General features: G+C 40.6%; 1 protein-coding gene across 2 annotated transcripts in view; it reads right to left on the bottom strand.

Annotated features, from left to right (window-relative positions):
- The window catches only part of CRYL1 (crystallin lambda 1), a 52,679-nt gene that overhangs the window by 37,772 nt on the left and 1,800 nt on the right, over positions 1-13,107 (bottom strand). The window contains exons 1-3 of one of the 2 annotated variants that reach the window (XM_039718542.1): positions 12,988-13,101; positions 10,214-10,321; positions 3,466-3,592 (exon numbers count right to left, since the gene is read on the bottom strand). In XM_039718542.1, the coding sequence (XP_039574476.1) occupies positions 3,466-3,592; positions 10,214-10,321; positions 12,988-13,019 (267 nt within the window). In that variant the 5' untranslated portion in view covers positions 13,020-13,101. Of the gene's footprint in view, positions 1-3,465; positions 3,593-10,213; positions 10,322-12,987; positions 13,102-13,107 lie in introns of those variants that run through there. The other variant, XM_039718543.1, reaches the window with a different exon arrangement.

Raw genomic sequence — 13,107 nt, 5'->3', positions numbered from 1 at the left:
GCTAGCAAACTTTATGGTTCAGTTAGTCAATTGTTCAATTTAAAACTTTTGGTTTTGTTTTACTAGTGTTGTGGCAAGAGATCATACAAGTTCTGCACATCTTTCAATTTATCTTATTTATGAACTAGACACATATCCACTAAAATCTGCTTTTAATACTCAAAGGAGAACTAAGATGTTCTGTACCCACTAGTCACATAAAGCTAAGAGCACAAAAGTAAGAGACATTTAACTCACCCATGATAGTCCCACGCCAGGAACATTATAGTACAAACATATTCATTATTTATCTCCATGGAGTTTTCAGCTAACAGAAAGTTATTTCAGAATTAAAGCTTTTAAGCGATATAAAAACTTGCAGTGTGCATTCACCTACATGCTATAGGTGATGCACTTATTCCAAGAAGCATAGGAAAGTTCTGAGAAGTGAACTTGTGTGAATACTCAGATTTCCTTCTGAAGCTGATGTAAATCACACTAAGCAAGACAAGTTACTTCATGAAAATGCTCAGGAGAGAGAATATATAACCTTTTAAAATGTTCAAGACATCACTGTTATAAATTTTCTTCTCAGTCCTAATTATCTCTTGCATCTTTTTCCCATTTGTATCTTCACTAATATAACTTATAAAGCTCCATTTTTTACTATTTTATCCCTTCTGTTTTAAGTTATGTCCTATGAAAACTACTTAGAAGGCAATTGTCTAAAGGATTTACTGATGGAGGGCAAACATCAAGAAGTTTTTTAAAGCTTTATGTGGACTTATTCTACAAAGGTCAGATTTGAAAAGAAGTTAAGATTTAACCAACTGAAATCCAGGGTAAAGAAATGGACTTCTCGTGAAAATTTTGAAATAAGCTAATGAGTAGGTTATATCATTAAACATGAAAATTGAGTCCTCTATATTTGACTAAGATTAATGCAACCAATATTTTATTTTTTAAGTAACTAAAAGTCAGAACACTAGAGCTCATAAGTTACAATTAGTACATTTTGTCCTTCCACATTTAAAGCTGCACTAAGCAGCATTTCTTAAATTTAACATGGTTCAGTCATAAAGTAGTCTGCTCACTGCTGAAATAAGGCTGTGATTGTTTCATTCTATTCCACCACCCTCCTTCAAGAGAAAATTAAAGTCTATTTCAAGTAAGTTGCCTGCCCACTTCCATTGTGCATTTATTAAGACTTTGAATAAAACTAAACTTTAATGGTATAGTTTGGAGTGCTGATAAAGATAGTGCCAGCCATGTTTCACACATATGTTATTCATGGGCATATTGCAGCTATTTTGTTTATTTATATTGATATACTAAATAACTACATGTTTAGAGTCATCAAGAGGGCTAAGGGAACATAAAATAGTGCCAGAAAGCTGCAGTTACCCCAGGTACACTGTTGCTGTTTGGAGACTACCAACACAACACCACTGTCTTCAGCTACCTGAAAGGAACACACAGGTTCCCTGAGGTGCAGGCTGGTAGGACAGCAGGCAAAAGACTGAAGTTGCAAGATGAGAATTCCAATTAGATATTAGGGAAAAGTTGCAATGACAGTAATCAAACATTGTAACACGTTACCCAGAGACCAGAAGTGCTCACCCAAAACTCAACTGCACAAATTCTGCACAAGTTGATGCAAGTTGGTCCTGCAATGGGTTGGGCCAAATGAGTTCCACAGGTTGCTTCTAAGAGAAAATTACTTTGATTTTGCAACATTTTCCCAATGCCCATTTTGTAAATGAACTGATAGTGGTGGGACCTTGATTTAATATGACATTGCATGCAAGACCTTGCTCAAAAATCTTAAGATTTTCTCAAAGACCCTCTCTTATGGGACCAGTAGCATACCAAAACTCAACATCCCTGCCAGAGCAACAAGAGCCAAGAACACCATCACAGCTAGGTTCAGCTTCAAAAGAAGATGGTAAAATAGAAGTCAGAATGCCAAAGAGATGGAAAGTTGGTACTAAGAAGGATCAGATCCTTATAGGTAGCATACAGGAGAAAGTAAGGACACTATACGGATATACCAGGTAGTAAGAAATGCTTGAAACAGCAAAAGAAAACAAGAAGAACTATGAGAATACTGGAAACGAGAAGACAGCCTTCACAAGCAGAAGGCAGGAAGAACAGTCAGTTCTTACTCATTGGAATAGGCTGGCCAGTGCTGTTTCACACATAGCTATGCCCTTTGTTACATTCATTCATAAATGACCTGTAAGTTAGCTCATGAAATTTAAGTTGGCCATCATTACTACAACCACAAGCATTTGTAGAAGGGCTTTACAAGACTGAGTGATTAGACTATAAATTTGCAAATTAAACTCAGTACCAGTAGGCAATAAATGCATGAAGACAATACTATGAACTAACAAGTTCTGAGCTCATTAGTGATGAAAGAGTAAGACACACTTAAGAGTAAGGGCTGAATACATAGTTTCATGCTATGAAGAAAAGGAGTGAACACAAAACTGTACCACTGTAAAAAGCTAGAGTACATTCACACCTTGACTCCTCTCAGTGTGAGGCTTTGCCCTGCCTTCCATTCTGTCCTCCTCACTTCACCAAACTGGGAGGAATAAAGGTCTGGAAGCCTGTGCTATTTTCAGTTCAGTTGGCTATTAGGGTTGTGTTGCAGCTGATCAGACTGGGAATTTACAGCCTGAAACAGTGTAAGTTGTAAACAAGAGTGCAGCACAAATACATGTAGAGACAGCTAAGGGTACAACACTGGAATAGTACAGGGGAGCCATATCGGGTAGAACATGCCAACCCTAATGAAAACGCATCTGTACTTTATCCCAGAAATGATCCCAGATTAGCCTATTCTCTGCACTATGTCCAATCCAGTGAACATATTAATAATTAAGTAGCCACAAGCTATCAGTTCTAGCAGTTCAGCTTGCTCCCCATTCCAATATTACTTAGCAGCACAGATTTCAAACCTATGTATCAATCGTGGTTTTAATACCGTAGCATTCTGGGATAGCTGTGTTTGGCTACAGCACTACCTCACAGTCGGAACAGTCATCCCATATGTCATACTCTCTGCCTTCACTAGGTACCTGGAGAGGAAAAAATACATTTTAGACCCAGCTCTAGAATGTGTGACATCCTCTGGGAATTAATCTGTCCCCCAAAAATCTCCTGCCAACCTTTTTTACATTCGTCTTTTTAACAAGTACAGTCATTATTATACATGGAGGACAGCAGTTTCCTCTCAGCTTAGCTGCCAGCCTCTCTCCCCATAACTCAGAATAAACTTGCAAGGACTCCAGTGTAAGAAATTCTGCAAAGAGGCATGATCTCCCACGTCAGGATACCCGGCTAGAAAGAACTTTAACAAGCATGACTAGATCCTTATGGGGTCATGATGTTGAACTCTCCAGTGCCCACATACTGCGTAGCACAGCTTTTAATCATCTTTCTGAACCGTTTGCTGGGAGTTGGCAAATCTTTGCTTACCTGAATGAAAGTAGCACCCTCTACTGCTGCCTTCAGGTCTGTACAAACGCTAATGAGAGCCAACTGCTGCTCCGCATTCAAAGCTCCTTTCAGGACTCCCGACTTCTCCAAATCTTTCATTTGTTTGCTGACAGAAACAACACAGACACATTTAAACACTTTATCATTGTTCAGCCACCATCAATTTTTAAAAAAACCATCTTAACAAACCATGTATACACTATTTGTCATGCCACTGCACACATCTCTATTCAAAAATATAAAGGTGCATTTCAGTCATTTCTCCTTCCTCCCCCATCTTATCAAAGGTTTTTCTTCTCTTCAAGCACAGACAGCTCCAAGATCTACACCTAGATGTAAGATGGTCACCACTTCAAATGTGTTTTAACTGGTGCACAATCAGCAAGAGGTTTTTTTGGCTCATATTTAATCAGAAGCAAGGTCCCTTTAATAAACTTCATCTACTTTTACAAACAGCTCTTTTGCTACAAAGCCTCACTGTAGGGATGCCTCTTTACTAGTACAGAAATAAATAAATACATTTGGTACAGGCAAGAGTCCTTCATAAAAACCATGCCACTACATTTTGAGTTTTTTTAATGACTACAGAACAAGTGTCAAAAAATTTAAATAGTTACTACTAAACTTGAAATGAATGCTCAAGTGCACACCCTTGGCTGAAACTGGACATGCCACTTCTTCAGAAAAGGTCTCTACAGTTTGAAACCCTCAAACATCCAGAACAAGCAAGCCATTTTTCAAAACCACTATAAACTGCTTAGAGTAACAATGGCCAGAAATTAGGTGGGATTAATCTGTCTGATCACAATCAACCTTTTTGATGGAGTCTTTAGCATGGTTAAATCGGTTGTTTTCATCAGTTTCATCAAGACAGAACTCCTCTGAGCCTTTGGTTATTATTCAGCAGAAACTGCTCATCCTCATGAACACATGAGGAAATTGACCTAATGAATAGCAGCCGGAAAAAAATCCTTTATTCTTCCTACCAACTTAATTAAGGACACAGCAAATGGATGGCTGAAAAGCACAGACTTCTATTTCTTAAGCAATTTATGGCAAAGAATAGGAAACAGGAATCTTCAGCTCCCTTTCCCAAGGTCACAGGGAACATGCAGCATGCTGGACAGCAACTTCATCCAGCACTTACAGTTTCTAGCACTAAAGATGCCAGTGCTTCATCTGGAAAGAAACAGGTGCTCTAAGCTACAGAATCCAAACTTCTGGCTCCCTCACCCCTTGTGAGGCAAGATGAGTAATTCAAAAGGTCTTTAGAAGTTCATTAGAAGTTCGTTTTCCAAGTGCTCTTGCCCAAATCCAGCATACTCTTGCTCACATCTTAAAAAAACCTCAAACCAAACAAAAACACAAAACAAAACAAAAGTTACATTTGAAGATATCATATCAGAATTACTTCCTTCTTTGAAGAAGAGGGTGAAGTTCTTGTTCACTCTCATTGCAATATTACGTTTGTCTTATCCTCCCAAATTTTGGTTCTCCAAAATCAGTACAGTACATAACTGGTGATTGAGGGATTCAAAAAAGCTAGAGACATAGACTAAGTGATCCAGCTTTTATTTTTCTTCCCCAAGCCTGCAGCACCCATATCCTGTTTCATATCTTTCCTTCTGTGCCAGTGATAACCATTCTAAATTTCTGTTTTTCTGTCATAAGCCACTAACAATACACTGTGCACTCAGAATAGCATTTCTTAGTTAACCTTCGAAACTACCATCTTCATCTTTGGAATTTGAGGCTGGACTGATATTTTTTTTTTATTCCTAAACAAAAAGCATTCTTCTTAACATAACCAATCTTCATGTTAGCCATGCATTTAAGTCAGTTAAAACATCGAGTAGGAAATATGTGCATTACCTCAATTTTGGCTTTCTCTCCTGGGAAATTTTAATTTCTTGCAACCTTTTCCAATCTAGTTATTGCCATTCTGGCTGTTTTGTTCCACAAACAAATTTTAGTCTTTCAAACACTAAACCATTTTTCTATTCCCTTGGGCTATTAGATTGCTGAAGAACTGTAGGAAACCAGTGTTCCCTGATACTTAGCATACATTAAGACACAAAGGTTTGTACATAGAGCAGTGCACCACTGACCTCTACTGGATGACTTTTTAATGAAGACAGCCTAAATTTTTAGGGGAACTTCCCTCGGATGACCCTAGACTGCAATCATTGCAGCCCTATCCACAGCTTCACTCTGCAGCTGTATTGTGTGTGCAGCTCAGACAGTTTCACTCAATACCTGTAAGGTCTTTGAAGAATGAAGAATTCTCATCAATAAGAAAATACTACTTCCTTTCTGAGCTTATGCTTCATCTATCAGCAGAGTTTTACTGTTGTACCTGTCTGCCCACATCAGCATTATTCTGGGAACTGGGCTAGTATTTACTTCAGGATAAGGCATCCAATCTATGGGAACGCTCCCAATCACATAAAATGCCTGGGATGCTTCTGGTTACAAATCCTGTTCTAAAAGTCTTTACAGAAGGACCCTGAATGCAACACTAACACTTAACTCATCTTGTTCACATCCCACCTGCCTCACCTTTATCCACAGCCACTACGGAGCAGCTGTATTCAGCACACACAGTTGCAACCAGCAAATATTGGCAAGTCCAGCCAGCTGCTGTTGCCCAAAGACTAGAACTTTGGGCAGTCAAAGTTCTACCATCTAGTACTGTCTGATAAAGAGAGGGTAGTTGGCATGGTGAGGACAAACCAAAACATCACTCATATCTAGCCCAAGACAGAACAGACCACGTAGGTTTTGTGTAACCAAGCTGGAAGCTTTCAGGAAAGGAGATTTCACTGACTCCTCGGACAACCTGTTACTCTGCATACCAGGCAAAATGTGAGCACCGTAGCTGTTCTCAAAACACAATTTCAACAATTACACAAATCACCCTTACTGAAATAATTTGTTCCAGCTGCCATGGGCACTGGCTACCACACAGGAATGAGGTGAAAAAAAAAACAACATTTCCTTTTGGAGGTATTTTCAACTCAGTCAGATTTCACCTTTGTAAAGATGAAATCTATCCCCTTCCAAAGCCTATCAATATGTTCTCTAGTTAGTTCTGCAAGTGAAGTAGTTTATTTTCAACTCAGTCAGACAGAACCTTTGTAAAGATGAAATCTATCCCCTTCCAAAGCCTATCAATATGTTCTCTAGTTAGTTCTGCAAGTGAAGTAGTTTTGCCTAGCTAGTTAATTCCACTTTTGGGCATGGTGGGTGGGAAGAGATAAAAGAGAGAATAATTATGTTTAAAACAATAGCATAGTAACTAGTTGGAAAAGTTTCTGCATTACAAGAACCATAAATTTATTTTTGGCAGAGGGGCATGCACTAAAGCATTTCTGCATCCTGTGTTTTAGGACTACTTTCAGGAATAGGATACCACTTGTTTTTCTAATTCTCATTATTTCAGAATTTAGCAATCTTGCATTCAAACCAGAATCACACCAATGCAGAAAAAAGCATGCTGGATATGAAAAAATACATTTCCCAAGGCAGGCTACTACAGCATGTATTCAGTATGTCCAGTGTGGTATTAGGGTGTTCATTAGATTGTTTCTTCATCAGAACAAAAGGTTGTTCCATTAAAGCAGACCCTGAGATGTCCTGAATTTATATAAAAGGCAATGACTTCTGGGTCAACAGACTAAAAGGCAACAACATAAAATAATTAAGTATCACTTCTGCCATCAAATAAGTATAATCTCCTTTTAGAAGTGAGTGTTGCTTACTACTCAAACCTTGTTTTATTTGGAAAAGGGAAACTACAAATCTCTACACTTCAGTTTCTTCCCAATAAGTCAGATCTCCATACACTAGAAGTTTGTGGACTGCAGACTAGAGTGGAATAAATATCTTCCAATACTAAAACAAAATAAACCACAAAACCCCTAAGCCTAAAAACTTCCCTAAAAGTATTTGCTATTTGGAGAGAAAAAGGAAAGCAAATTACATCAAGTTCAGAGAACCAGTCACCAGCTGGCTCTATCAGACAGACACTCCCTTGCTGCTCTCCTGTGAGCACATATTACCTGCTCAAGCTCCAACTCTTACAGAAGTATCACATCAGTAAATCATTGTGATTTCCTGCAGGCTGTGTGCTATAAAATGAGTGCAAAGAAGTTTGACCATATCTTCATAGATACAATCATTAAAATAGTGGTTGAAGAAATTGTGTAGCTTTGTATTCTTGTCACGAAAACTATGTTTTCCTGAAACTAGGCTTTTTAACTAGAGTGTTCCAATAGCCAAAATACACGAGTTAATTGTAAGTTAAGATCATCTTATGTAAAAGACAAAACCTGCCTTGAACTCAAGTGAACTTGCCTTGAACTTATGAAGTTGACTTGGATGACGAGGCAGATGCCTCCTCAGCAGTTCACCCATGACATTGAACTGGGAGGAGTGGCCAATACCCCAGAGGTCTGTGCAACCCTTCAGAAGGACAGGTTGGAGAGATGGGCAGAGAGGAACTGTCTGGAATTCAACAAAGGCAAACACAGAGTTCTGCACCTGGGGAGGAATAACCCCAGGCACCAGCACAGACTGGGGGTGACCTGCTGGAAAGCAGCTCTCCTCTCCCTCTCTCTCCTCTCCCTCTGAAAGACACAGAGCTCCTGAAGGGGGTCCAGCAGAGGGTTACAAAGATGATTTTGGTGCTGGAGCATCTCTCCTACAAGGAAAGGCTGATGGAGTTGGGCGTGTTCAGCCTTGAGAAGAGACAACACAGAGGACCTCAACAATATCTATAAGCCTCTGAAAGGGGGGTGTCAAGAAATGGATCCAGGCTCTTCTCAGTGGTGCTAAACAATACAACAACAGGCAACAGGCAGAAAATGGAATACAGCAAGTTCCACCAGAACAAGAGGAAGAGCTTCTTTACTGTGAGGTTAACTAAACACTGAAACAGCTTGCCCAGAAAGATTGTAGTGTCTCTTTCATGGAGCTATTCAAAAGCTGTCTAGATACAAGGAACTTCAGAAGGCCCTGCCTGAGCAGGGAGGTTGGACTAGATGACCTTCAGTACTCCCTTCCAACACGACCCATTTGGTGATTCTGTGAATTCCTACAGGAGAACACAGACCCACTTGAACAGCACTCTATCCTATTACACCTGACATTCTATGCTTCAGGTTTCCAAGCTGAAAACCTTGGAAGGCTAACATCCTCATGCTGCTATTAGAAAAAGAAAAAATATGGGGCAAGTACTGGCTTTAGTAATGAACACCACAAAGCTGCCACCTAATAATCCAGAATCTCATTGTGGCTACCACTATGACAGCAACTCTGAAAAAACCCAAAAAGTTTGTGTCACCTAGGTGATGCAACAGAGATGTTTGGTCTAACATCTACCTGAAAAGAAAAAAAAAGAGGAGGCGGATTTTCCCACTGTTCTGTTATCAAGCCTTTTTTAGCAGATCTCACTAGACATCACATACTGTTTAACTTCTGAACTCTAACAATTGATCTGATCTACAAGGGGTTCCTGAAGTCACTCCAGTTTGCTTTAAGGCTTGTTACAGAAAGCAATTAGGATGCAACACACCACAACCTTTTTTACACCCCATACAGCTGACACACAAGCTGACATCATGTCACTCCAAGACATCATGAAGGGAGAGCTGATGCATTTGGGTTGATGCTAATTGTGAAATCATCTGAAGTCCAGCATTAAATGCCGATACAGCAAGATAAGTTTGTGCACAGAACCGTTTCATAAATGTACTTTCACCCTCACTCACAGGCAGATAAAAGCTATATTTTCAGGCCCAGCAAGAAGAGGGTGCACAGGACCAAGCAGACATGTTCCTTCTAACACAAGAACTAGGGGTCAATCAAAGTTATTTAGGAGCCAGGTTCAAAACAAACACAAGGGAACAGCTCCTCACGCAGTGAGCAGTAAATCTGCAGAACACAAAGTCCTTTGGTAAGGAGGCTACAGAAGGATTTATATCAGTTCAAGGGAAGGTTAGATAAATACTTGGCAGAAATCCAGTTAAGAGTGACTGAATAGGTAATTAACTTGTTGGCATTGAAGGTTGGCGGAGGGGAGCAGACAGGCAAGACTTGAACTTGTAGCTCTTGTAGTACCAAAAGCACGAGGCTTTAGCCACAGTGCCAGGGGCAACAGAAGAGGGCTGGAGGCCTCCTGGGGTCAGCTGGTGTGAGTGACATCACCTTCACACCCTCAAACTGGCACACCTTCTAAAGACACTTCCTACTTCAACCGTAACTCAGCAATGACACTAGCAACTTCTTCTTCTAGGGCTCAAAAACACCAGTTTAAGAGTTTAAAAACTAGCTACAAAATGCTAATAATTGTAGCAGGGCTTCTCAACAATCCATCTTAACCTACCTCCACTCTGAAAGGGTCGTTACTGCCTTTCTGTGGAAAAACTCTTACGTTCATATATTTTAAACCTAGCCTATAAATAACCTAATGGTGGTAAGCATTATTTTCAAAAATTGAATTTAAATGTAAGATCTTGAATAACTTAAAAATGAAATTTCTCTTCAGAAGTGTCAGCGACACTTGGAAGCACAGATCTTCTAATCTTAACCTGTACTTCTAAGTAAAGCCTTCTTCAAAGCCTAAAATCTATGCTCCCTGAAATAACAAGATATGGTTATTCATTCATAATTATAAAAACCCCACAGTTTCATTCCAGCCCTGGTTACTTCAAGTCAGGTTACCTACCGAATATTTTCCAGTGCAGTTGTTAGCTGCTCTTGTGCAATATCATAAAGTTTCACTTTGAAGCCTCCAGCAGCAAACACCATGGCCCAGCTGCGACCAATGAGTCCACTGGAAAAAAAGAAATATCAGGCAATTAATAAACCAGCATTTACTAGGGGGAAGGAGATCTTGAAAGCATTGCAAAAATCAAACCAGAGTTTGGACTCTTTGATATTTGATAAAAAGATCAGTTGCATACTGATGAGAAACAAATCTCTCTAACAGAGAAATACCCTTTGCTGGCTGGGTATAGCAGGTTCTCTCCTGGAACAAAAATAATGGGGAAGAAAAAACCCTAAACAAAACAGAAAAAGGAGAGCAGAATTCAAATAGGAAGAACCACTACTTTGGGATACTGGACTCAATCACCAACAGTTTTGTCAGCCACAATCTTAACCTGGACTTGGTTAATGCATTTACATTAAAGAGATCAAAAATAAACAAACAAACAAACAAATAAATAAATAAATTCAGCTTATAGAGTGAAGACAGGCAGCAGTCTACTGATCCCAGAGTGTAATCCTGCTTCAGAGGTGACCAGAAAATACAAAGCCCAGCTACCAAAGTCACAGGTCTTTAGCAATTCAGAAAGTACCACAAGCATATGAAAAGGGGAAAAAAAAATCTCAACTGAGCATGGGTTTGATACTATTTTTCCACATACCCACCTCTAGCACTACCTTTATTTTTAGATTAAGCACTTTATCATGCTGGATACACATAGGGACAGTCTGCCTACATCTTTTGGTGAATCATATTACTGAGCCATACATGGAGGAAATCTGCAGTAACTGACAATTTTATTATTTCTCTTAAAGTGATGCAGGCTCTAACTTCATTAGATATGTAGCAGGCAGCAGTCTTTTCAAATGGAAGCACCAAGGCATAGTGTCACAAGCTTAAGTAACCTGAAATCACAAAAAACTATGAAAAAAATCCATAACAGAGACAAGATCAGAACTCAATATCCATGACTGTTACAGTGGGGGTTTTGATAATTACATGCATTTCCTCTCACTTCCAAGATCACTGTATTTGCAGCATTAAACTTTAGTGATGTCTGACAACTGAAAAATTCAATGCCATTAGGGCATCAATAAAAGATTAAAAGGGGAGCAAAAGTCAGAGATAAAGTAATAGGGCAGATGAGAAAGAAGGAAGAAAAAACAGGAACATGCTCAGCCTTTGGTTTAACTATATCTTTTAAAAAAGGATCAAAACAGGAAGTTTCAGGAAATAGCAGGAATCAGTGGAAATAACTGGGACAGAAAAAGTGAAGTTTTACATTTACTGCTGTTAAGTAGATAGTGAGGTCTCTCTCAAAACCTACCATTTAAAAGTAAAAATAAACAACTTCTCTCTAGTAAGCCCAGAGTTCATCAATTCTGAAGCATGCAACAGAACAAACTTACAGAATAGGCATGGTCAAGGTTTGTCAGCTACTGTAGCCCCCTGGCTAACGAGTATTTATAAAGTAAAACCATTTTAATCACTTCAACCTGACATAAGCATATCTGAGCTACCAGTATCTTTACAAAGTAGCATAACCTCTCTAAATAGCACTTTTAAATTAAATTTCCTTAAAGCATAAAAAGAAAATTCTTCCACTTTAATACAGGCTCCTAGGATTGTGGGGTTTTTCTTTTGAACCGCAGGGCACACAAAGTAAGTCGATGGTAGGTATCAGGCCTGCATCATTACTGCATTGTACCTGACAGCATCATCACAACCTGATGTTAGCATATTTCACCCCAAGACAGTGCTTTCTGACACTTTTAAATCTGTCATTTTGGGCCCAATGATAGATAAAATATTAACAACCAAATCTGCTCACACAACTTCCACATGTACTACCAAAACTAGCAGTAGTGCCACAAGAGCCACAGCTCTCCTGACTCCTCAGACACACTGACAGTGAACAAAATTTCCCTGAGTACCAGCAGTAGGAGCCAGTTTGGTCAGTGTCACACAGCAGCACCCAAACTTCCATCCTGAGGCTTCAAGTGGTCTTGCTGATAAAGTTGGCTCCATCCCACACTTGTAGCACCAAGGTACAGTGGTGCACAGGGCACTGTTACTATCCTGAACCTATTTTCTGTGCCCTCCTGACTCTTGTTCAAGTAAAGAACTTTAGGTTCAGCTCAATGAGAGGATGAAACAATGCGTTCCCACACAAGCCAGAAATAATGCTGGCTTTTGTGGCAAGTCAATATTACTTCAGGAGTGTCTAAAACCAGCTTAGGAGTTTCCCGACAAAGTTGACAATCGGGACGTTAAGCTGTGCTTGGATTTCTCTTGCGCTTACACACAGGGCATTGCAATGAAAAGGGACAGCAGTCTTTCAGACGTAAAGGGTGACTTCCTTCGGTAAAGACGTTTGTTTGCTGTTTGTTTTACAGTAGCACAGAGCTGTCAGGGGCTTAAACAAAGGCACTCTAAGTAGAGGCAAGCAGGTGCATCCCCCCATTTCCCGAGATCCAGCAGGAGCCCCCGCGGCTGGGCAAAACCCAGCGCCTGCCCCGAGCCAGCACCTCGCTGACACAGTAGTAGTGGGGACAGCCGAGGCAGGGCCGTACCCGACACCGAGTGCCCAAACCCCCTCCCCGCAGGCCGGACCGAGCCGGGAGACGGCGCCCAAGCCCCTTCGCACGCCGCGGGCATCCGTCCTGCAGGCGCCGCGCCGGGACCTCCTCCCTGGGGCGCTGTCCCTGCCCGCGGGCGACGAGAGGCTTTACCTGCCGATAATGGCAACCTGCGAGGGCTCCATGCCTGCGGCCGCGGCGCCGGGAGATGCGGGATGGGCAGCGGGACGAGCCACCTCTGCCCCGTGCGGGCCCGCCCCGCCCGCGGCCCCC

The sequence above is a fragment of the Passer montanus genome, unplaced genomic scaffold (assembly GCF_014805655.1).
Source record: "Passer montanus isolate IOZ18808 unplaced genomic scaffold, ASM1480565v1 scaffold4, whole genome shotgun sequence".
NCBI classification, from domain to species: domain Eukaryota; kingdom Metazoa; phylum Chordata; class Aves; order Passeriformes; family Passeridae; genus Passer; species Passer montanus.
The sequence above is the reverse complement of the archived record's forward strand: the minus strand, read 5'-3'. Positions and strand labels throughout refer to the sequence as shown.